Consider the following 27,201-nt stretch of genomic DNA (forward strand, 5'->3'; position numbering starts at 1 on the left):
AATATTCTCTCCAAACCAATCTCCTCTCTTGTCTCCAAACATGCCATAGCATTGCCCAATCCCTACTCATCTGCATCCTCACTTTTTTTTTTTTTGAGTACCTTTCCCTAATAGCAAACTTAGTATGAGTTTAATCAGTGCTCAACTTCACACTGCTGTGTATTTTAGGGAATTTGTTTCTGAGTATCTTATTTTCTCACTCATGTCATCTTTTCAGAGGTCAGCAAAGTAGTCTATCATTTCTTCACATCTCTTAGTAATACTACTGACTTCTCATCCAGCAAGTATTCAAGAAATATTTGGGAGAATGAAACTGTCTTTATTAGAAGAAAACCAACATAGTGACAACAAGGTGGTGAGGGATATATTTTAGCATTTGTTCATTTGAGGATGAATGTGAGTTTACGTTGTCAGGTGAGTCCATCTCTATGGGGTGGGGCACAGCTGAGATGGACCAAGCCAGATTGTGCATAAATTATTATACATCATCTTAGGTGGTACAAAGCTTGGGGTGTGGGATGATGTGGGTGAGGCTAGTGATTTTATGAGCAAAATAAGATCTGTGAAGTGTAACTGAGGTTTAGAGATAATTTGTTTGTGCTGTTGAGGACAATTACATCAAAATTAGGTTGGGCATTATAATGGTCTTGATTACCTCACTCTTTGGCAGAGTCGTGTGCTCATTGGAGGACCTGTTGAATGTACTTACATCAGAAAATGACTCTCTGGATTTTCGAGTTTGAAGGGACTTTGATGGGTCATGTTATTGAATTTCTTTATTTCCTAGACAGCAGTGGCCTCCCCCTACTTACCTTTCATAATCTCCACCTTAACTGTGGGACAGATTTAGAATGGAAATAGCTTCTGAAAAAAAATTAACTTACACACAAAAAATTTTTTAAAAATTAAAAAATATATATAACAAGTCAGTTGATCGACTCATATCAAAAGAAACACTGTGTTAAATTACCATAATAGCCCACAAATTTTAGCAACTGCAGGTGAAATATTGGTGTTCACATTAAGAAAAATTGGAACACTTTTCATTTCCATAATAATAATCCTGACAATTAAAGAGATAATTATTTTAATTATAAAAAGATTTTTCTTTTCATCTTAAAAAAGTGGTATGACTAACATTTATTATCTTAAGAGACTGGGGCTTCTTAGATTTTCCATAAATATTAAGCAAATTATAAATAAAGTCACCTCAATATTTTTTCTGTTCCGAGATCTTTGTAGCTTATTGTTTTCATCACATGCGACTTTTATGTTTAGTGTGGCTACTACAAGCCCATCATTAAAAGGAGACATTGACCTAAAGTGTAACACTCATTATGCACCTTGGTCAAAAATGTTTGAAAAACACTGACGAGGAAGCTTGTTTAAAAAGAGAAAAGACAGCCAGGTTGATTCTGATTCAAAATTCTGGGGGCCCAGGGATCTGCAGTTTTAATAGGGTGACTAATGCAGATGTTCCGAGGACTATATTTTAAGAAGCGCTGATCAAATTTACAGTAGTTACCAATGGAGCTGGAATTATTGAGCCACAATTACCTGGGACATTTTAGAGAAATAATCCTGCCTAAACTTGATTTACATAGACACACAGCAGGTGTTTGGGTTTATTTTCTTACTGCTTTGCTGGCAGAATTTGCAGAGTAATTGGAGCCCTGGTTTCAGCCTACTTAGGGATGTTGTTTTGTTTTGTTTTGTTTTGTTTTTTTTCCCTGAGATTAAGAAACCTGGATATAAGCTGTTAGTCCTTTCTTCATATTCCCCTGACTACATGTGCATTTAGTTTATACAAGCAATTTGAAAAACTTTGGTCAGAAACACATGCTCTTTAAAGGAAGTAAGCCAGAAGGAGAAAGAAAAATACTGTATGATATCACTCACATGTGGCATCTTTAAAAAAAAAAAAGATACATATGAACTTATTTATAAAACAGAGACAGACTCACAGACATAGAAAACAAATTTATGGTTACCGGGGGAAAGGGGGTGAGGAGGGATAAATTGGGAGTTTGAGATTTGCAGATACACACTACTATGAATAAAATAGATAAACAACAAGGTCCTACTGTATAGCACAGGGAACTCTATTCAATACCTTGTAATGACCTATAATGAAAAATAATACGAGGAGGAAAGTATGTATTTATATATCTCACTATGCTGTACACCGGAAATTAACACAACATTATAAATTGACTATACTTCAACAGAAAAAAAAGTAAAAAAAAAAAAAGACTATAGTTTACCTTTTAACTGAACACAGTTGGACCATCTACATCACCTCTGGCAGGGAATTCTTTTACGTATTTCTAATGATGCGGACCTGATAACTCTAAAAGGTAGATGACTCTACATCTTCATAACCTGAATTATCCTGTTGAGGTGCATGGAATACTCCTTCCTAGAACTTTACCTACAGATCAGAGGGTCATTGACCTTAGAACTAGAAGTATCATCTGGATTTGAATTCACTCTACACTTTACACGTGAGGAGCCTGGAGCTTCGGCAGATGAACAGACTTCCACCTCTTCACAGAACAGTGTCTGTGAAAAATCTAGGCTCTGAAATACCTTATACGACAATGCACTATTTCATATATTGCTCCGTAGCTGTAGAAAATATATTAAAACCCTCTTCCATCTGACAAATAGTTAATAGTTAGCAACATGTTCTGTAAAGCAGTATTGATTGCCGGGGATACTTAGAAGCAGTAAAGAAAACAGTGTTTTCCTTTTGGCCTTCCAAAAAGGAATAGGAGGAGGGGGGAAAAAAAAAGCCTGATATTTAAAAGGTATCATTCAACTCATATGAAATATTATTTGTGCCGGGAAGAAAGCAACTACCACTTTGTCACACTTCTGTACTGTGTAATTTACAATAAAATGCTGGGAGCATAATAGGTCTCTTTCAAAATTGTTATTAATAAAACGTTATTTATATAGCAATGACTACGCCAGGCACGGCATGCGGGAAGCAGGCAAGATGCAGCAGGAAGCAGAGCACGTGGGGTTCAGACTCTGGGGTCTGCCCACTGGGGTGAAAATATTTGATGGGTGAAAGAGGCAAAGTGAGTAACTCTAAGCCTCAATTTCCACATGGGTAAAATGAGGACAGTAGGATTGTTGTGATAATTAACTTAACACATAATTCAGACAGCAAAGTCTAGCACACTGGAAGTGATTGATAATCAATGGTCATCTCTTTAATTCATGCAAAAATGATCTGCAGGAGGAGATGCTCAGTGAGGTCATTCAAGTGTCTTCAACACTCAGCCTCTAAATACAGATAAGATTTGAATATGAGCCTCTTTGACTGGGAGGCTTGTAATTTTAACCACTATTGTTATTTAAAACCAGAGAATAAAAACTTTGAATTTTGTTCCACATGTGTTGTGATGAGAGATAAGATACTTTAAAGTCATGTATTTCATTCTGAGCTTTTAGCTACAGGTATTCTCTCTGCGTCTCTCTTTATGTCTCCTCTCTAACTCCTTTCTCCTTTCTTCCCAAGCAGCCTTGGATCTATGAGACTCAAAAGTCACACTTGCATTTAAAAAAGAGGCGTAAAAAATGGCTTGCAAATTTGGACAACCACCTCCATCACTCCTTTCATTTTGTCAGTCCTGTAGATACAAGAACTGAACAAATACTCTGCCTCATTTGGGTTTGTCAACATATCTCCTAAATTGCTTTTCCAACATGTCCTTCCGTTCCTGATGGATTCATAGAATGGAATTGACACTCCTCTGGGGAGACTTCTGAGAAAAAAGTGAAACAAAACCAAACTTCTTTCTCATCGAGGGATTTGCCACATTGGTGCAGTGGTACAGTTTCAAGGAAAGAAAAAGGGATGGCACATCTAAAATGCCCAGGGATTCTTTATGTGCTGTACAGGGGCAACATTCAAAGCGTTAAACCGACTGGTAAAGCAAGGGCATGAGGCTTTCAGAATGGACACTGGCCGTAAATAACCAGTCGGCCTATGCTCCGCATTCTGGCTTGAAACAGCCCTGTCTGTAAAGCTGAAATGACTCTTTGTTCCTGGCACAGTGCGTTAAACAAAACAGGCTCTCAGCAAATATTCTCTAACCGAGATGCATACCAAATGTCAGACAGGGAAGGAGAGATGATCGTTTCATGCAGGACCCTGAAGCTGTTAACAAACGTTCGTGGAAAGAGATCATATTTGTGGACATTAATCCATAAATAGGAGTTGTCCAAAAAGAAAAGAGAGAAAAACTGTAACAGGGCAAAGGAAACACAGTTTATACAGGCACATGCATGCTTGAGACACTTTGAGTTGTTTTGTGTCACTAGAGATTATTATATGGCATCTTCAGTTTTATGACATTGAATGAGAATTATTTTAATGTCCAAGTGACATTCTACCTCACATGGAGAAATACAAACTCATCACTGTTAGTCAGTCCTTTACTAAAGCTGGATTCTAAATAACTGGCAAGTGAACTTGACTTCTCTTTCAAAATCCCTGGTTTAAAAAACCTAAATTTTTCTTTGAGGGAAAACAAAACATACACCATTATGTAAGTGCAAGATTAAGTGTGAAAAGCATGGGTTTACAGGTTATGTTAAGAGATTAAAGTAGAAAAGAAGCCAAAAAAAAAAAAAAACGTTCTTCTCATGTGTTCCCCTCATCAAAAAGTCTCTGACCCTGACCTGAAGCTGCCTGCCCTGTCTTTTTCGGACTCCGCCATTATTCTTTCTATACATTTACGATCACATTTTTTCTATTATTGATGTTTATGTTCTTCTTCCCACTGAATCCTGAATTTGTACAGAGCAAGGATTCCGTATGGTTAGTCTTTTTCCTTCCCGGAAGCTCAATAGTACTTGGAACACAGGGTCCACTCAGCAAATACTTGCAAAATAAATAAAGTAAAAGAGGAACAATGGTGACTTAAAGAGAATAACCTTCTTGGGTCTGATTTGGCTTTTAAGGGCATTTTTAAATTATAGAATTGTAGATTGTATATATATTATTTTTCAGATTCTTTTCCCTTATAAGTTATTACAAGATATTGAATATAGCTCCCTGTGCTATACAGTAGGTCCTTGTTGTTTATCTGTTTTTATACAGTAGTGTGTATCTGCTAATCCCAAGCTTTTAATTTATCCTTCCTTCCCTCCCCTTTCCCCTGTGTAACCATAGCTTGTTTTCTATGTCTGTGAGGCTATTTCTGGTTTGTAAATAAGTTCATTTGTATCATATTTTTTTTAGATTCCACATATGAGTCATATCATATGATATTTGTCTTTCTCTGTGTGACTTACTTCACTTAATATGATAATCTCTAGGTTTTAAGGGCATATTTTTAATAAAATCCAGAAACTACCTTTATTCATCGAATACATATTGGGACCATCTAAATCCGAGACACTAAGTTGTGAGTGGAGCACACGTGGTGACATTCCTTTACTTGCCAGGTCCTCTGTCTAGGGCAAGAGTCTGATGCCCAGCCTGGGGCTCCTCTGGGCAGGGATTTGGGCTCTCCAGGAAGGGTGTGTAAAATGCAGCTGCACCCGCTCACTTCACTGGATTCCAGGACAAATGTCTCCCCAGTGGCCTTCCGCTGGGGAAATGTCTGTAGATGTGAATCTAAAGTTTTAGATTCAGAGGGTAGGGTGCCTCGCTTCTTAAGTTCTTTGATTTTTGTGTTTGGGGAAGTGCTATTCAATACACTTGGTTCTGAAGACTAACATTTATTAATGTATTTTCAGCATCATTGTAAAAAGGCTCAGTTTGAGTACAATACATATGCGTATATATTATATATAAATGTATGTTTATGTACATATTTATATTTTATATTTACTTCACTCTCATACACATGTTTTTTCTCATATATATTTTCTTCTCTCTCATACAGATACATATGAGAGAGAGCAATATAAGAATAGCCCTAGGATCTTACAAAGTTCTATGAGACTCAGTGTTTTCCACTGTTTGGAGGGTACTTTGGTTTATACAATTGTCTATATTTTCTGTCCATCACAGTCTATAGTTTTTCTGAAAAAGCATGAACTATAATTTTAAACAGAGAGAGTGAGGCCAGAAAGATATCATATGCAGACTATCTATTGAAGAGAATAATATGAACTATAAGAATTGCTTGATTATAAATGTGCAGGAAATTATATTTGGCCCAATTTTAGAAAATATCTATTGCTAGCTATTAGGCTCTTTTATGACTAGTTTTGAAAGTACGGTCTGAAATTACAATTCTAACAAAACCAAAAAAGCGAGAGGATAAAAATCAATTGTGTTTATGACTTAGGTTTTGTTTTCTTTTTGTAACATCAGTCATTACTTCCCTTCTTGTAATTCAACATTCTTCTTTAGCCACAAACCTTACGTGAATTGAAAATAGCTTAAAACTAATCATTTTTTATGATAAATTGTTTTTACTTTACATATTCACATTTTATTTATATTGGCTAATTAAAAAATATCTAGCACTTAGAAAAAAAATAATTTAAAACCTAGATGGGATTTTAGAAATCTTTAGCCCCATTCTCTAATTTCACAATGTGACAACTGAGGGGTCAGGAGGCTGATAGATTGCCTGGTTTATTTCCCAAGAAGGATTAAAATGGAGATTCTTAGTTCCCATTTTGATGTTCTTCTTACTAAAATATATTCTCTCACAAGAATAATAGGATTGTGTCCTTGAAAGCAATTGTGATAACTTCAGCTTTTATTTCAGCTTTAATAGTGAGACGATTCATAGTCTCTGGGGACCTTTTGCCCCCTATCTGTAACATCGCCAAGTCTCAACATAGGGTGCCTCTCCTTTTTTCAACTACTAATCATATGAAAACTTCGTGTGAAAGTTGATAAAGATTCTATATGTGATTTCCTACTTCCACCCTTGAAAGTTGGAGGCAAACTCTCTCTCTCTAGACACACACACACACACACACCTATTTATGTATCTGTATGTATATCTATATTTATCTCCCTTCTTACTCAATCCATATCGCATTCCCCTCAAAAAAACAAAAATAAAGACTAAACCACACCAAACTACTAAATATATTTCTCTTCCTTTACTCTCATATCCAAAGGTCCCTGATTTCCTCTGTCCTTTAAGAGTTATATACTTTTCATATGGGGGGCCAAAATGAAACAGTTTATGGATATTAAATCCTGTTGCTAAAGCAATGACAGTTATCCTCAGTGTGTAATTCGAGAAGTCAGAAGGGTGTAGTTTTGTCCTGAACACTTCTCTCATGAAAGGGAAGAAGGTAGCAGGCTTTTAATCCAGCAGAAACATTTAAGTACATATGACTCAAAGTTCAAACGGGTGAGCTAAAACTTCAATGGAGATTCAGCCGGTGTATTTCTTGCTCTGCAATAATGTATGCTGATTGGAGAACAGTGCTTCACAATTACTTAGAGAGTAGCTTCCAAGCTCTGACATCTAGCCAGCAGCAGTCAGGGATCCGCAGAGAAAATCCTTTGATTTAAACAGCTCTTGCTTTGGAAAGTCTGATGAGTTATAATGTTGATGGTCAGAAACAGCGTGCATGTTTAACGAAGCCAGGTTATCCACCTCAATCAGCTGTGTGCACTGAAAATTAATTATCTTGAAGATTCCAAGAGAAAAAACAAATACTTTCACTCCATAGAAATACATTTAGGGGAAAATGGCCATCCAGTCTGGACATTGCTTGAACATTATCCATAATAACCTAGCTGTGGCTACATCTGAATTTAGGAAAACATTACCTTTTTTTCTCTTTAAAAATTTTTTCTTAAGTTCCATAAAACTTCAGAGATGATTTGTTTTTAATGGAAGGATACAGATGCAAGAGCACAAAAGGGTAAAAAGTTTAACACGACTATCTCCAGCTGGCAAATTGGGTACTTTCTTTTCTTTAATTTCTTTCAGTGCTGATGTAGAGTGAGGAAGACACCTAATTTGCATGGAATGATTCAACAGCATGAAGTAAGATCTCTCCTGAGGGATAAATGCTTAGAATTTTGAAGATCTTTTGCTCTGCATGATTGGTGAAAGGTGATTTGATATCTTATCATGTGATCTATAGAGGAATAGCTTCAGGAAAAAGCAGAGGCTTGATAAAAGATTCTAGTCAAACACATTTAAAATAACATTATTCTGATAACAGTGATTCATTGCACTTTGAAAAGGCTGGAAAAATTAAATTTCATGTTTTCTCCAAAAATTAGCCACTGATTTCAAAGATGTCATCCCATATAATTAGGATGATGGAGATACCGATTATTTAATCAGTTCATCTATCTGCATGCTTTGGCTGATCCAAATTACTTCATCTCCCAGTTGTGAGTCAGGAATATCAAACATAAATTTCCATTGCAGAAAACAGCTATCATGTTTTCTTATTCTACATAAACTCATATATAATTAAAATACAAATGATTGTATCTTAAAGACCACCTACCAAATACAACACACGACTGCTGCAGATTACATTGCAGTACAAACCAACAGGGACTACGAGTTGTTGGGTTGAAAATAACTGGATGTAAGCTAATTAGCATATATTCATTTCTTATGGATTCTAGAGAATGCCTCAAGTCCTTTGTGTGAAAAGCATGACATAAATATGAATTAAAAACAAGTACTGAAGCAAAACTTAGAGCAGTGACTCTGAGTATCGCTCACTTTCCCTGAAAGGGAATTTTAAGCAATGGGACAGAGGATGCCTCTCTACTTTCCAGCTGGGATTGGCATTAAGAAACAGACAAACAAAACCCAAAACTAAGCAGTCTGTCTAAAAATGTGGAAAAGGGAAAGGACTTTCTTGTCTGTGCATGAATCGCCTGAGCGAGGGCAAATGCGTGCAGAACAATCACACTTTGTTCTATTACACACTGGTCCTCCTGGTACCACCCTTTCGTTGCCCTCAGCTCTGAAACTGCACCTCTTCTGCTGCTATTTCTGCCTCCCCCAGGCAGGTAAGAAAAGAAGTCCATCTGAGGTTGGCATATGCAAAGATATGAAAAGTGAAATGCACAAAGTCCCCAAATAAATATAACTATTGCCACCGAAGGAGCTTAATACACCCTGTCATTTCCCCTACGGCAAACAAAAGCTGTAAGTGAGACGTTCCCCAAAGAAAATGAACTCTGATGTTCACCATTATTGGGATAAGATAATGTGCAGACAATTTAATGTTAGTTGAAAATAGAATATTTCTTACAAAGCCAAAAGACATGCATTTCCTGAAGATACATCAAGGGAGCAAGATAAGACATTAAGTGTTTGAAACTGGAAGATTATAATATGCCTGTGTCTAATATACTGGAGAAATTGTCCTGGAATGGTTTATCCATGTAAAAATATGGCCCCTCTGATACTGTCATGATCTATAAGACTCAGGGTGATCTTCTGAATTAAGCCTGGTTCAAAGGTTGAGTAAGGTTTTAACTCATGTCAAAAATTTCCCTAGACCTGAAAAATTATTTTGGAAATGAGAAAAAGGAGTAGCTGCCTCGGTTGCACTGTTTTTTTCCTTTTCTCCTTTCTGACATTCTATTCAGATTTGCCAGGGATCATACATTCTAAAGGCCCTGCATCTGTATATTCCACGTTACTATCTACGAACTGTGAAAAATGCAGGGATATCCAGCATCTCCATTTGTAATGAAATAGAAGAAAGGAGACAAACAATACAAGCAACAGATTAAATGCCGTAAATTCAGTCTAGCATCCAGCACAGGTTTGGACACAAAAGAGGTATTCTGTACTATTACTAATTGTTAGATGAAATTAATTACCACTATTTTCATAAGGGTGCATTATAATGTAACAATGCAATATTTGGCCTTAAACAATCACCAAGAACTGGGAAAACTTCTTCATAATTGAGAGATAGAGATCTCCAATATTGAGGAAGCATATATACAATAGCTGAGAAAATAATATTATCCAACAAAAGCAACTTATCAAAGTTAGAGAGGAATACAAAATCTCCAATCAGTTTTAAGCCTCAGAACATATGCTTACTCAACATATGGCATGATATTTTATTCTTGGACACATTATTTTTTGTATATATATATTTTTTATTGAAGTATAGTCAGTTTATAATGTTGTGTCAATTTCTGGTGTACAGCACAATGCTTCAGTCATACGTGAACATACATATATTCATTTTTATATTCTTTTTCACCATAAGTTATTACAAGATATTGAATATAGTTCCCTGTGCTATGGATACACTTATTTCTGATTGACTAGGTTTAGATCAAAAGCCAGAGGAATCACTGAATTGTTTCCTATCAGATCTTCCTGACTATAGCTACCACTAGCCAAGGTTTGTGTTCCATGCGATGGATTCAACAGTAAACCAAGGCATTTCTCTTCTGCATTTTTCGCCCTACCTCCTATAACTGGGATATTCCTGAAATGTAAGAGTACCTTGGCTGACTAGAACACTGATGATAATACAGCTTGGTCTACAGGCTTATTATCTTTGTGGTGGAAGCCCAGTGGAGCTGTTGTCACTTCAGCAGAAATAATGAACAATTCAAACAACTACTGAGATAGACACTAATATTACATCAAGACTCATGTCAATCTCAAGACTCTTGAATAAATGACTTACATAGAATGACTACACTTAACTGACCACCTTTCTGCTTCAACTGGAAACACACACATGTCCAGGTGCACAAATATGTGGGTGCACACACACATACATACACACCTTTCAGCTTTTTAATAGTTTGAGGGCTAATAATTTAAGAAAGTCATGACTTAGGCAGTCCAACCTGAACTAGTCCAGCTGATGTCCCTTGGCATATATCCTCGGTGCTGTGCAACTCCCTTATTACAATATCAGAAAATTTCCTCTGTCATTTTGTCATACTTCCTGTCAATTTCTACCAATTACAGAGACATATGTTTATTAAATATTTCTTAAACTGCAGATATCCCTATTTTAGGATCTTAATAATCTTTCACGAACAAGAATGAATTCAACTCATATAGTTCACTTCCTCCAAGACCAACTCCAGTCGTTCATAAACTAATGTGCATTTGTTCGACTGAATTCTGTTGTTCCTACTGTCAAGCTCAGAAGATGTGTACTGAATGAATGTGAGTGTCGACTGAAAGGGAGAGGTAGATTACCACAATGGAGAACAGTACTCTGTGGGTAGACAGGTTACTGAAGGAGACTAGTTAGGTCAGAGGAAATGTTTTAAAGTTATTAAGTCAAAATCTGAATAACAGCCTCTGGGCATGTTCTGTTTGACCAAAGCAGCAATAGACAGCTTATCTATATCTGCAACAACAGGTGAGTTGGTTTGGTCTGTTTGTGGCAGAAAGATGGCAGTAAAAACAATGAGATGGTACCAGGTCAAGAGATCACTAGAGGAGTTTTATGTAAGTGCAGTCTGCTGTATCAATTGACAGCACTCCTGTGAGGTGAATAATCACCAAGATGACATTTTCAAATAACAAAAACAGCACGTGAAGGAAGTATGGGGAGGTATTTTTTCGGTAGACTTCAGTATGTTTCAATTATAATAAAACTATGACTGGTTGTCAAGGTTTTATAATACATTTTTATAAGCCACTTTAAGTCATTTTTTGAATAAGATAAAATATGAATGAAAATACATTAATTTAAAAGTGTTATTAAGAATATAGTAAATATTTTATAAATGTTCCCAAGAAATAATAAATGACTGTATTCATATGGCAAGAGCAGATCTGTTAAAAGAAAATAGTCCACCTAGAACACCTATAAATCCATATATTTTCATTTCAATGTAAAATAACAACTATGCTTTCTTTCTCTTCGTTCATATATTTCAGTCACCTAGAATTTTTAATGGAATCAACTCTAATTTAAAAAGAAAATCTGTGTTCAAAATGAGAGGTATCTCAGCTTATTTAGATTAAAACATTTAAAAAATAAATTTTATCTCCCTTTTCCTTAGCTCAGCAGAGATATTTTTTGGCCTCATATATGGTCTTACTGTTATTTTCTCATCTTATATTACTTAAAAATCATATGACTATAGCTGAAGTTCACATGAAAAATGAAGGAGGCCCCCTTAGCAGCCAAAGATGATTTTCATCAATAATACCTAGAAAATCCTGGGACAGAAAACAAGATGCAGAGAAAGATAAATGGTATTTTAACTAACTGCTATAGGAATTAGCAGTTCTCACCCAATTTTCAGGCTCCTGTTTATATATTTTATCTACATTTGCAAATTATTTGTAGCCCAACATTTTCTGCACTTGATCCATCTGCTTTTATCCTGAAATAAGCAATCACATGGGTCAGGACTGTCCCTCTAACCTTGACAGTGAAAATTGTCCAGTAATTTCTTTGCCAGATCTTTTCTGTTATCATTCTGCAAGAGTTCTCTAGAAGATTATCCCCCAAAAGTGGCCATGCCAAAGGAGTTCTGCCTACAGCTAGCAGTAGGAAGTAGTGCTACAGGGCAGCATTCTTCTCATTAATAAACTGCCTGGCTTCCTAGTGTCTCTATATACATACTCCTCCCAGTGCCCCGTTACATGACCTAGCTGCAGCCAATTCTCATTCTCCAATTCATTCCTAAAAGCATTTCTCTAAACCCATCTACATAGAGACTCATTTTTTAACTGCTAAGTATTCTAATTGTATCCACTCTCCAAGTCTTCTCTACTTCGATGGAGCATCTCCAAATGCACTGAGGGATTGACCCTTTCATAAATCAGTAGAAAATGTTTCTTTCCATCCTTCTCTCTTCCCTCCTCCCTCTGTTTCTATTTGAAACCATCCACATAATGCCTACATGAACTATTGGGAACTTGATGTATGTGACTATGTTATTTTGCAGGTGAGAAAATAGAACATGGAGCAGTTAGACTTTATATCAAAATTTAATAGGTAAGAGTTGAGTGTGAGTGCTTAATAGATGACAATTCAGTGTAAGTGCTTTACTCTGTCAGCCAATCAGTCATTGATTAAGGCTATGTCCCCTTTCATTTAGGACTTGTGCTAAATAAAATGAAAGCTCTCAATTAGTTATTCAAAGTAAAAGAGATAAATAAGTAAATGACCACTTACTAAAATAATGAAGGCACACATTTCAGATAAAAGGCAACTTTCATTTGTAGTTTTAAGTGTCTAAAAGTTTAATTATCAACAAAGTAAATTCTTAGGTGCCAGGGTACTAGGCACAAAAGTAACCCCAAAACACTTGAAAATCAGTTAAATGCCATCAGACTTCTGGATAAATAAGTAATACACCCATTTTACTTATAAATATAATATTCATACAACTATAGAAAATGTTTTCATATATACTAAAGCCATGCCAAAGTAAACTCCATAACACTTTAATATAGTTTATGTTTTTCTTTTCCCCTAAATGCTCAGCAATGATCAGTTCTGATGTTTAATTCTCCCTTTTTTCCTAAAAATACATAACTCATCTAATAAGACAAAATAATTTATATCTTTGACATATGAACTTTATGAGTCCTGAAAATAGTTCATCATTTTAATTATTAACAGTGCTTTTATGTCACATATTTCCTTAGAGTAAACTACTTTGAAATCTCACAGTTATTTATAACAAATTTTTGGCTTAAAATAAACTTTATATTGCTAAAATGCTCCTCTTAGTGCCCCTCAGTTTATGAGCAAAATTAAAAAACATAGTCATTCTCTTTATTGAATCTCATAAATTAGCTACAATTGAAGTAAAAGCTAAACATATATTATTGTATCATTGCAATATCTGATAAATGGCATTTTTGGAAAATGTTAGCAATGCTTATACCAAATTGTAGATGATTCATTACTTTCTTAAACTTTCTGAACCATCTAATTTTGCTATTCTAGTGCTTGGAGCCTCACACTATTAAAACAATAAGCAGGCTCCCCCCCACCCCATATAAAACATAACAGATACTTAAATAATTGACATCTCCTTGAACTACTCTTCAATTTATTTATTGGTTACATTAAAATAAAATGGCTAACAAGTATACTGATGTTTGGACAAATATATTATTGCATACTTAGTGAAATACTTTTATGGTTTATCTGTTCATGATACTTTTTCTTTTCTTAAAAATTTATTACTAAACTGGTGTTGAGATAATCTGATTCTTGTGTTTTGCCAGTCACTGTTTTAATTATAGCAATGATTTATTATGTGAAATTATTGGTCTACTTTTTCTTGATTAAATTAGATACATCTTAAAATTCTCTTAAAAAAAAACAGAACAGGTGCTATATTCTTTAAAAGTCCTGTGATGTCGCATAATCACTGATTTCACTTGTAAACCGTTTACTTCCAGATTGAACGAACTGATTTTGTTAAAATATTATCAGAACTTTGAAGTACTTGGCCAAAAATACTTGAAGATTTTTTTTTCTCCTATCTTTCACCAAACTTTTCTAAAGACTAAAAGGGCTTGTTAAAATAATTTTGTTACATAAAATATATTTCATTTTCTAAAGTTATGCTTTAAAATGAAAAGTAATGAACTATAGTTTTACATGAACATAGATGTATTTCTTTTGTGATATATAATAACCTGATACCACTATTAAGGCAACCTGATTGGTCATAAATAGATTCTGTATCCTTTGATATAAGTTTGATATGTTTATGTAATGCTCATATGTCCCTGACATATATTCTGGAAATGTTAAAAAAAAAAAAAAAGAGAGAGAGAGATTATTGGCACAGTTAACCCTATGAGACATCTAAAAAAGGACCTTTGAGCAGACCTGCCAGGGTACTGTTAATTTTCTCCTCCTCTTTTCTTACTTCCCTGCATTCCCAGTCTACCTGACTGCCTTGTTGTGCAACAAACAACCAATTAACTAAAAAGTTAAGCATATTTCAAAACCTGTAACCTCCTCCCTCACTAATTGTCCCCACGCACATGCAGTTTGTTCTGTACAGCTCTGATCTCTCACCTTTCTTTACTTTCTCACAGAACCACCATCTACTCAACCCAGTCCAGCACGCATTCTCAGCCTCTGAGGCATAACCACAATGTTCTTATGTTCAGGAGCTGCAAAACGTAAGCAAATGATTTGATTCCTGCCTCTGTTCCCACCCTTATTGAAGCAGAACCTATTTGGATATTCTCCCCTAACCTAAGGTGATCCAGCGGAGTTCTCAGTAAAGCAAATTCACGGTTTAGCTGGAAGTTACCTTCCCACTGATTTCCATGATAACATTAGAACTTCAGTCCCCTGGGAGAAAATGTCTTGTAGATACATACTAAAAAAAACTTGTTATGCAAAGCCTGTTGAAGTCACATATTTAAAGACATAATATACAATGTCTTTTTGATAATTGGTTCAGAAATAAGAAAAAAAGCCATTGACAGTATGGTGCTTTATTGGGGAAAAAACAAAATAAACAAACAAACAAACAAACAAACTTTAAGATAAGTGATCCAAAACACCTTTGGAAAGCCATCAGTCCTCTCAACCTTGTATTTTGTTCTCATTATAAATTCAGATATCAGTAAAACTTTAGCATTATGGCCAAGTTTTCCACGATCTTCCCCAAAGTGGCACCATTTCTAAATTAGATCTACATTTCTTTGTTGCTTTAAAAGATATTTGCCTGCAATTTCTTCACTATTTGATTATGTTGGCTTATCATGGTACTGTACTTAACAAAGACCACAGATAATTCAAATCCTCACCAATATGCACTATGGTGTCTAAAGACATTCTCCCCCAGTCAATTAGCTAATATCCTATTACAAGCAGCTAATGTGCCTGTGTTAACCGTCCTCTTTATAATGAGAAGTACTATTTATTTAATCGATGCCTGCTGTCCTGATGAGAGTGGACAGGCAAGCTTACATAATGATGGGTGAGTCTGGTTAATGTTTTTGACTAGACTCTTCAGTAACTTGTTTCTGTAAACTTTGGGGGTGCTGCCTACTGTGGTGTCCCCAGTCACAAGATAGTGGTGATAAGATCATATCAGGCAGCTCCTGATTTTAAGTTGGAATATATTTTTGACTAGTTTTTCACTTCCAGCAAAAAGCTTTAGTTGATTACAAAGCATGTTTGTAATGTCAAGCTTTGCAAAGAGACGCCAACTTCCATGCCCCTCCGGGAGCACAGCAGGCTACACTACCTAGTGTTTTTCTGCTTCTTATGAATAAAATTGTTTGCTTTCCCATTTCATCCTGCTGATTTGAGGTAAGCAGTGCATCCAAGGACATGCAAAAAAGTGTCAACTCACCAAGATCTGTACTTTTAAGCAAGCTACTGCAGTAAATTTGGTTATTCTTCCAGCCCCCCTGGACAGGGATTCAGAAAATCTGGATTACAGCTCTCTCACTAATTTAATGACCTTGAAAAAGTTACTTCTTATTAACTGGATTTCCAGATGGGGAATTTTCATAATCTCTTCCAGGTAAAATAATTTATGATTCTAAATGAATGCTTTATATTCCACACTTTAAGAAGTTGAAAACAATCAATCATAAAATTACTTTTGCAAGTTGTCTTTATTACAACTTTACTATTTTCAGTTATACTGCAATAGAAAAATTATATTCAAAATGAGGACAGAGTGGCATCTCTAGATGCAAAAGAATTGATAGTTCCGCAGATGGAAACTAGTGATTTTCTCTTCAGAACAGTAGCTTTGGTAAGTAAAAGAGCTTCACTAGGACATTGTAGCATTGGTTAAAAATCAGATGACTATGTTAAAAATTCTCAATCACTCCTTCCAATGAAATCTTTGAGAATTATGTCACCAGATACAGAATTGTGTCCAGTACAGAATGATTGCTATTATGTCTGCTGAAAATCCTAGAATCCCAGACCATTAGTGTTGGAATCCATTTTGTCTAACTTATGAATGAATTCCTTTAATAATGATTTTGAGAAATTACCATGCAACCTGAGCTTAAACATCTTCAGTGATAAAGATTTCAGAACATAGGCTATTCTTTGGAGCAGATTTTGCTGAGCATTTCTTAAGTTAATACATTTCCTCCTTATAAGGAAACAATTTTCTACTCTTTACACCTACCAGCGTTTGTTCTGCCCCCAAGAATTACAAAGAATGAGTCAAATCCTTTGTCTCTCTGCTGCATTAAAGTGCTTCAAATGTCTTTTAAATGACTGTCTTCTCTTCAATCTGTCTTCCTCAGTGCACCAAACATTTTCTTGGATGCATGTATTTTTAAAAGCACTATCTGCCTATACACCAAAAAAGAAAAATATAGCACCTTAAGTGATAGTAATCATCAGACTTTTTTATATTTAAAACCTTAGAAATTATGTAAGAAGCCTGTAATATAAATCATAATTGATCATATGATCTTGACAATCCATGCTGCAGAGTCAAAGCAAGTTCTCAGAATCCTTCTCAACAGAAACTTCACAAGGGAAAAATAAGGTCAACACATGCTATATCACTAAAGATTACATCTCTGGTCCAACTTGGTCTCCATATTTTACAGATGAGGAAACCATGCCCCCAGGAAAGTTAAATATAGTTTATTGGCAAACCTAGAGCAAATCCCAATTTCTAAAATTCCTAGTCTTCCATATTCAGAAATTGGGAAGTTACTTTAAAGGTCAGTTAGTTAAATCCCTTATCTTGGTGAAATAAGTGAGGTCTTGAGAGGTTAAGTGATTAATCTGTATCTCCTCCTACATTCCATTCTCCTCTTTCTGAAATATTAAAAGAGACTGAAAAATACTAAATTATATATGCACACATAGCATACCTCTTCAACAGCAGTGAGAGGCAGAGCACATATAGGTTTTCTATTGTTTTGGAATATTGTCTAAGACTCATATATAATCAAATGCCGAAAGGGTATTACTTTGGGAACTGAATCTAAGAAAAGCAGAACGGGAAGCCTACAAAGCAACATTCAACAGTATTATAGAGAAAGAATTTATGTAGGCACTGAAGCTTTTGAGACTATAAAGTCAAGCACTATAATTACCATATGGAAGATGTTCATTAAGATTATATAGGTTCATAATATATGAAGCAAATTGAAAATGGAAATCCTGGGTAGGGTCAGGGAAAAGTCATGTGGCATTAAAAGCATTCTCTGCCAGCAAATTAACTAAATGTCCCAGTTCTAGAAAGGCCATATATTGTGCCTAGGACTCACTGAAAGTCAGACGTACAGGGATGCTGAGAGATTGCCACCATCTACTCATAAATAGGACTCACCAAGGGACACTGACAGCAACTTGGCATTAAGGAGGAGTTCATATACATGAAGGATGTACTTTGCAGTAACTTTTTATTAAGGAAAGTCCATACCTGTCAGGACATCCAATTCAGACATTTTTTCAGTCTTATTTTGCTCTATTTTGATCTCCATGTAACATTACGTTTATATGTGACTACATATTATTAGTCATTAAACTCAATAATTTGCACTGAGAAAATAGTTTTTGTTTTGCTTTGTTTTTGTTTTGTTTTGTTTGTCTTTTACTTCTACTGATATTATCCACTCAAGGAGATATATATAATAGTGCCAAATTTGCTAGAATGCTGAATGGGCATCTTAGGGAAAAATTCATTTCAGGCACCAACTCAAATCAAAATATTTATTCAATTAAGAAATAAAAGGTAGAGACTGAAAATTCTTTTATATAAATCGAATACTATTTTTTAATTAATCCATTTTTTTCTTTTTTCATTCTTTTTTACATATACTTGTATTTATTTTATTTATATATTATACACTAGCCAAACCATACCTTTATTATGTGCAAATTCAGATCAAAGCCATATGCAGTTTTAATCTGTACCTCCTCTTTATTTCCCCAAAAGTATTTAAATGGATTTTCTGGGTTCTTCAAAATGAATCAGTATAAAAATATAAACTGAAGGAGCTCATCCTTAATTCCTTGTTTCTTTGAAAAAATATTTTTCACTAAATAAGACTAACCAGAATGCTAAAAGGATTTGCAACCAAGTAAAATAGAACAATTGGGAAGACTGAGGCTGTAAACCAGAAAAAAAAAAATAAAAGAGGGACTATTATACATCTAGACACTATAACAGAGTATCTATCTGAATTTAGGTCCTGGATATACTTCCATTTGGGAAAGGAATAGAACTTATTTTGTGCTTTCTCAAAAGGAAAACCCAAGATAAATGGATTCGAGCTATAGAAAGGCAGATTTGGGCTCAATATTAGAGAAAGGTAGAAAGTTAAAAGATGTCCCAAAATAGAGTGAGATATCTCTGGATTTTGTGTCACTGGAATTATTCAAGCAGAAATGAACGACTCATAGTAGCATTGAAGGATACGTGAACAATCTGAGACTGGATAGGTTGAACATAATCTCTCTACTAACTCTTAAACTTCCATGACTAATTCATCATTCATTCTACGCCCTAGGCACTCTACCTAAAGAAAACTAGTCATGAAATGATCCGTATAATTCACAGAGCTAACAGACTGGTTAACACTCAGAATATCTTTGTAGAGTGGGGGAAAGGGTATTTTGATTTGTTTCCTAATTTTCCATCAAGTCCTCCCTACCTCAATTGTATTCTCTAGGCACAGCCTTTTAAATTCTAAATACATAACTCCACATTAATGCTTAAGCCCTAATCTTGCTCTCAAAAGCACTGTTTCCACAGAAAAAGTCCTAGAAAAACCATGTACACAAAGTAACGTATCTTTACTCCCCTTTCTCTTTCCAGCCATTTTACCTCGAAGGCTTTCCTAAGAATAAAGGAAACATGAACTTATAAATAAAGTCCTTTTTCTCTACCTGCATTGATTTTTTTTCCCTCCAAGTTGTGTTTCATATTCTTTTAAAGTCCTTTCAGTGTCCCTGGTTTTCAATGATCTGTTTCCTTCAATTTTTTATTGCTTTCAATTTATGCACTCACCTCAAATCTCATTATTTCTGTTTTCTTATCTATATTTTACTTCTCCATTCCCTTCTATTCTTGTATGGTAAACTGTTAAGCCTCTTTTCCTATATGGTGCATATTTTCTTTACTTAACTTATAATGTCAAAAAAAGGTTTCTCTTGTTACCTTTCCTCAAAAAATTTAGAACATTTTGGTTGAATTGTCTTCTTTCCATATGAGATATAAGTACTTCTTTTCTTACCACTAGATTTGATGAATTTTATAAAATTTAAATGATGTCTTTTCTGTTTTCAATTATTTTATACTTACTTGGTTTTTAATTGCAGGTCCTAAATTTGGGGGGAAATAATGACTTATTTCTTATGATAAGATACACTGTCATCTGTGAAGCTAATGAGTCAAGAGCCACAAACGCAGGGGTGTAAAAACAGAGCAGAGGGAAGTATGAGTGAGGAGAAGGGCCCATGTGAGGGTGAAAAACATGAATGACTGTTTTGTAAAAATTCATTCATTTGCTCCAACATTTAGTGAGTAACAAACACTGTGGACACAGAAGAGGTCATAAAGGATAAGATGAAATCATTGTCCTCTAGAAACTCTGAGTCAAACATGACTGAGAAGCCCAGCTTTGCTTGAGAGGATTAAGGAGACACTACTTAAGGCACATGCCCAATTTGGTCAACTCTGAGTGATCTTGGCCACTTCAGATTTTCTCCAAGCCTCATTTTTTACCTATTAAATATGGACAATAATAATTTCTAACTTTATGTTCCTTTGTGGAGATGAATTCAGAAAACAGAGACTATTAAGCTTATTTACATTGGGCCTGATGACAACCAGTGTCAATCTTCAACACATGTGTGCAGTTATCATTGCTGTTGGGAGTTTTTCAAACAGACCAGGGGAAAGGGCATGCCAAACAGAGAGATCCAACTATGCAGAGGTCTGTGGACAGGAGACATTGTACCCATTGAGAAAGAGGAGGGGCCAGAGCACAGTGTGCATCCAGAATCGAAATGTAGGTAGAAATGGGATCATGAAGGCCAACTAATGACTTCAGAGCTTTCTAGAATAAGAGGACACACATTGCTGAATGAAGATTAATGGTCTAGCCTTTAACGGTTAATGGTCACATCATTTCACTCATGCGTGTAATGAAAATGAAAAGGCTTTGTTTACGTTCACAAGTCTTAATTATGCTGTTTTAAGGAACACCACAGATAGTGCTGCCACAGACATGCACACCTATATACACACTCACTGCTTTTTTTTTTTTTTAAAGACATCTGTCAATAATCTTCCTAGCCCAAAGGTAGTGTTGTAGTCACGTCTCAAAGATTCTGATGGAGTCACAATCGTGTAGTGCAGAGTCTCACACACCCTCAAAACAAGCGCCTGCAGGAGCTAGGAGGACCAGTTCCTCCAGTGAAAAAGGAAATCAAGAAGGTGGGCGTTTCCCTGTGATGAGTGAGTGTTTACGTTTCATAGGTGATGACTCTGCTGGAGTTTGAGCCCTGAGGGACTAGCTCCTTTCAAAATGTAGCAGCCTGAACCAGGCAATCTTGAGACTGCTGAAGGAAATAGTCCCCTCCATCTCTCTCAAATACCACCAGCTGAGTTGACAAAAGGAAGTTTTACAGAAAGTGATTAGCATACATTCAGCTCCTACATCCGGATGACAGCGCTTCGTAGGGTATTCAGATTTATCTGAACTGGATTATTCTTAATTTTCTATAACCAGATGAATAAGTATTGTAATTGATGTGCATCCAGTTTTGTCCATGCTTTGGAAAATTCAAATGCTATCATAATTGCACTGAGTTCAAATTCACAAACTTTTCCCATTTTACACATTTCAAAGGTATGTTATATAACAAGGATTTGTAGAACGTTGAAAGTGGGATATATTAACACACAAGGCCCATTTTTTCCCTGTGTAATCAGTTGAGGAGACTTCATAGCACCTTTCTCTGAAAATAGTATCATTAATTCTTCCATACGCTTAAAAAATAATCTACAACTGGGCAGGGAATTCTGAAATGCACAGCATGCTGAAATATGCAAAGATGTACTCAGGCTGAGCAATCCTTCCCTATCAATAGGCTCTGTCTAGCAGGTGAACGAGTCTCGTAAATGTAAGAGAGGCTGTTAACGGAGAACACAGAAGAGGGGCAGCTGCTCTGCTTCGTGAGAACCACCATACCTGTTGATTAATGGAGAGGCCTTAACAGCACTCTTCTTCCGTGCGTCTTGCCATGAGGAAAGGGGAGGAGGGGAAAGGTGGTGATGGCAGCAACACCTGGGGAAGGGAGATGGGGAAATATGTAAAGGGAAAATCAGCAGCCCCTACACAGTGGTGTCCATCCATAGACCTCGCCATTAAAACTGTTTCCAAAAACCCGAAGCTTGTTTTCTTTCTTTCTTTTTTTTTTTTTTTGAATTGAGGTAAATTTCAAAGATCATTTAAACAAATTCAGTATTTCAAAAGATGTTCATCTGAACATTCTCACAACAGTAATCTTCCAAGTCCAGGACAGGAGGGCTGCTGCCCTGGAGGGGCTACCATCTTATTCTCACTTTTGTGACTAGACAGAGTAGCTTAAGGCAGGATTTTGATATATGGGTTTAGCTTTTTTTAACAACAGATATAAGAAATATTATAGGATGAACAATACCAACTATATATGTATTTTCTCCCAGCACACAGTAAGATTATTATCATTTCTTCATTTTGCCTCTACCCCATTGCTGTATAACTGACTCACGATGTATTTTCCTTTTTACATTCTCCTAAGGGCATTTAGTTTTGATATCAAAACAATTGCAACTTGTGAATTTGATTTAGTAGAATTCCTATACCCTGCAAGAGGTCAAACTGATAAAAGCTGTAAAAAAGTTTCATGTTTTAATTATATTTTTGTAGACATGGCTTTAGCTGGACTATATGTAATTTTTAAAAATTAAATATATAGAATTATTTGGAAAGAATAAACTGAAAACTTTTAATAAAAAGTTGATGATTACAGGAAATTATTTGAATTTCAATAGTGATTAACTACTTTAAGAATATCCATATATGAGACAACTCTACACCTGAAAATCAAACACTGCTACAAGTTTGGCTCTCAGTGTTTGTTTTTAAAAACATCTTTAACTTTGTATGTTTATACTTAAATACAAACTTCATATGAAATGATTTTTTACAGTATTTAGAAAAGCTTTTATACATAGTGGAGCTAAACTGATTTAAAAATATGCATATTTTATGAAGACAAGAAGCGGTATTCCACGGTGGTGGGGGTGTTAATAATGGAGACGGCTGTGGGTGTGTGGAGGCGGGGTATATTTCTGTACCTTCCTCTCAATTAATTGTGTTGTGAACCAAAACTGTTCTGGAAAAAAAAAACAGTCTTTTAAAAAAAAGTTTTGTAAAATGTTAAAAAAATATATGAGGAAATTAAATTTTTGCCTCTGAAAAAAATGTTTTTGATCCTCTCACAATACATTTCTCAGTATAATATTTACGGAAGGGCTGGGACATTCTTGAATTTTTCTCTAAGGACAGGGATTTTTGTGAATACATGTTTGCATTCTTGTGTCTGAATGTGATTCTAACCTTTAATCCTAATGTTTAGGAAAGCAGCTATCACAAAGATCTTTGGGGTTTGGAGCATAAGCCTTTCGGTCTTGCCCTAATCCTATTTAGATAGGGTATCTCAAAACTTCCCAGTGTCTCAACTCCTCTGGTCTTTGACACACTGTTCACTATTAGCCATCATCTCTGTTTAAAATAACATGACCCACCTAATACTTAAGCAAGAGTATTAGTCAGCCCTTGAATTGGGAAATTTGGAAGCTAATTGGTTATCGTAAGAGATTAGCATCAAAAAATTCTGAGGGCATATGCACTCACTATCTAGCGCTTTTGAATTAAAGAAACAAACTCAAAGGAGCAAACTTAAGTTTTATCTGATATGATCGAACATAACTTCTTGTAGTTTTCATTTTTTTCTTTCATTTTGTATTTAATTTAAAAAATATTAACTGCCATTACACAGAATCTTTTAAAATTTAAATTCCCCTCCAAACCAACATATTCCAGTAATATCAAAGCAAACGAAATCTAATTATTCCTACATTTAAATATACCTGAGTGATTATCTGGAGATGAGCATTTTATCTTTAGAAGAATCAAACTGGGGAATCTTGCAAGCCAGAAAAAAAAAAATCCACATGCTCTTAATCTGTGGTAAGATCCTTGAATCTAGCATAAAACACAGCATTTTTTTGGTATATGGATTCCTAATATCCTAAGGATTTTATGTATGGTAAGTTCTTCCTTTGATCTTAGGAAGGGTAGATTATTATGAGTTAGTATATTTGGAAATTAGCACCACACTATAAAAGATACCAAAATAACAAAAGGTGTGCTTATGAGAAACTCTGGAAAATAAATATACATACACAAAACAGATAAACACTAAGAGTACAACTTATCCAGATGTAACAAGTAATATAAAGTGATTTTATAAACAGCCAAGTCTATAAACTCCTAAAACAATGTAGAATGGTAACAGGAAAGATTAAACTGAAATTTTAGAGTCATGAATTCATAGAGTGGAAAACAGAACTTTATGGATTAAGGGAAATAAAAATGAAAGCTTTTTCTTTTTTTTTTTTTTTTAATATTTCAAAGATAGCGGCCAGGTACTAGAGGGGTATTTGGTAGATATTTGTTTCTAGACAATGTTACGAGCTAGATTTTCACCTGGATAAAAAAGGGAAAATGGACCACATGATATTCAAAAAGAAGTGGTGGAGAGAAGGTTTGTGATTATGATTAAGTAGCACTGACAACGGAGAGTTTGTAATGAGATTGATATTCCCAAAGGACAGAAATTCTTTGTCATGTAGATGACACAAGAACATCACAGCGAATACTGTGGTTCAGCCCTTGTAAAGTCTGTTTCTCTTTTCAGAAAGATGTATGATTGAAGAAGAAATACTGAAACTAGGGTGTTGATACTAACGGCTGTGTGATTTAGTGCAATGAGCACAGGGAACACAGCTGCAATGCCAACAAGAAATAAGGCACAAGCCCTGCTTCATAGCCTCAAAAATACAATCTTTAGGAGGGGAACAAAAACAAGGGTCAAACTTTGTAGTGCTTGGGAGTTAAAAGTGAAGGGATACGGGGAGTGAACTTTGACAAGGCACATACTGAGCTTCTTCTTAAAGACACGGTGGGCTATGGACAAAGGATGAAAGGGGGAAAAAAAAAACAGTTTGCAGAACAGGAAGCTGACACAGCCTAATGCTATGTGGTGGGAAGGAGGTGGTTTAGTGCCGGCAAGTCTGAGCTTGGTCCAACCAGAACAGATTATTTGGTGGGAGGAACAGAACACTCCTTGATATGCAGAAGAGACACATCAAAAAATATATATATATATATAAATAGGGAGATTAATTAGGCAGTGGGACTGCTGTTCTCTGCTTAGTGTCCTTAAACCTTTATCAGAACCTGACTTGTCTGGTACAAGGATATAAGAGAAAAGGCCATTGCCATACCGCATAAACATCCCTGATAACAGTATCGTTTTCCTTACCCTATTTGGGATATCCATCTTAAAGTAAGTTTTCTCTTAACAATTAGAAAACAGATATTTTAGCTCTGGTTCTGACTCTAAAACTCTCCCACAGTCCCTCACATTCCTACCCAGGGCTCTTTTGAACATGAACAGTCCTGCTTATTCCTCTTGGAGGGTCAGGCTCCAGGCAGTGAACTGGTTCACTTTTCTTTCATTCTCTTTCTTGCTGATAGTGGCTGGATAGTTATCAAAAAGGACACTTTATTAATCTTAATGCTAGGGTCCACAGTGTGTCTAGGCAGGGTGGGAGCGTGGAGGGCCAGCTAACTCCTGCCTTACTGCCTGGCAGGATTAAGATCTGCCCTGGTGGCGTCAAGGAGAGATGGAATCTGAAAACCTCTGCAAAGGAAGGAATGCTACGTGTTCTTCCGCCCTCAGGAAACTGCTCTACTGCTGACACTGCCCAGTTCAGTTTTTGTTAAGGAGGAACAAAGAGTATTTTTACGTATAAAATAAACAATCCTATAAACCACAGACGAGTTTATCAGTCAGCACTTGAATACGAGGCCACAAGGAGGAAAAAAACCAGAAAATACAAAAGGGACTAACATCACTGCAGAGGCACCACTGGGAGGTTTTTTTTTTTTTATCAATAAAAATTATGACTGATATAAAATGAAAGAATGGTTATTAATCCTTTATTCAGCTCTTTAAGGACGTGGTGTGTTTCTCGTGCCTTGTATTGTATTTTATGTTCCTAAGATATAAAAGTAAAAATTGCTTAGCTTAATGGCAATACAAATCTGCTAAATAACAGTGTTTGATGTTACCAGCTACCAGCTTTAATAAACAATTGTGCAGTGAAGAAATTAGGAAATAATATTAAAGAGATGTAAGTGTAAACCTTTTTTACTGAATTACATTTTAACTGGGTTTGGTCTATGTAAATTTACAGTCTCATGTATTAATGCTTGCCCATGATGCTTAAGATCCCTTATCTCAGTAAAAACATGAAATATTCTTTTTTTTTCTCTTTAACTGAGGATGTTCATTAATTTTATTATCACACACTACTTCCTAAAAATAACTTTTCATCATGACAATTAGAGTATTGCCATATACTAATCTAAAGCTGCGATAAAACTTTCTGACAATCGTATATAAATTTCAAGATTTAGTTGCATTAAAAACATTTTATAAAGGTTGTCACAAATCTATAATATTTTGCTTTGCTATTTTCAAATTTCTAATGTTTGACTAATCTGCTCTCTAAAAAATCTCACAATTTATCACTATAATAGAATGACCCAATGTGCCTTCTATACAAAATAATAGGCTACCCGAATACCTGGTTAATCATTGATTGATATATTGAATAATGTGCACTTCGAATTTTAATTTTAATTAATACACAGTTTTACTCAATATAATTAATATTCTAAATGTAGGTTTTCCTAAAAAAATACACTTTAATGTGGGTTTTGCTCATTCTCTTCTTAGCATTGTTTGAGTAAATGTATAAAACTATGGAAATCCTAAGTCCTCACATTGGACATTTTTAGCCTCTACAACTAAAAGGTTTTAATCAATTTGATTATTTGGTTTTGTCCCTCGAATATTTCAAGAGTGTTCAGTCTGTACTAGATGCTGCTTTAGCCGGTGGTGCTTAAATATTTGGGTTTCAAGACTCCTCTCGCCTCTTAAAAACTGTGGTTGACCCAA

General features: G+C 35.3%; 1 protein-coding gene across 6 annotated transcripts in view; it reads right to left on the reverse strand.

Moving 5' to 3' along the window:
* PCDH7 (protocadherin 7) overlaps window positions 1-27,201 on the reverse strand; it is a 386,956-nt gene that overhangs the window by 156,206 nt on the left and 203,549 nt on the right. For 2 of the 6 annotated variants that reach the window (XM_072945433.1, XM_072945430.1), the window contains exon 3: window positions 22,095-22,190. The exons of the other annotated variants lie outside the window; for them this stretch is intronic. In XM_072945433.1, the coding sequence (XP_072801534.1) occupies window positions 22,102-22,190 (89 nt within the window). In that variant the 3' untranslated portion in view covers window positions 22,095-22,101. The remainder of the gene's footprint in view (window positions 1-22,094; window positions 22,191-27,201) is intronic. 6 annotated transcript variants of the gene reach the window in all.

Source organism: Vicugna pacos, chromosome 2 (genome assembly GCF_048564905.1).
Source record: "Vicugna pacos chromosome 2, VicPac4, whole genome shotgun sequence".
Taxonomy (NCBI): domain Eukaryota; kingdom Metazoa; phylum Chordata; class Mammalia; order Artiodactyla; family Camelidae; genus Vicugna; species Vicugna pacos.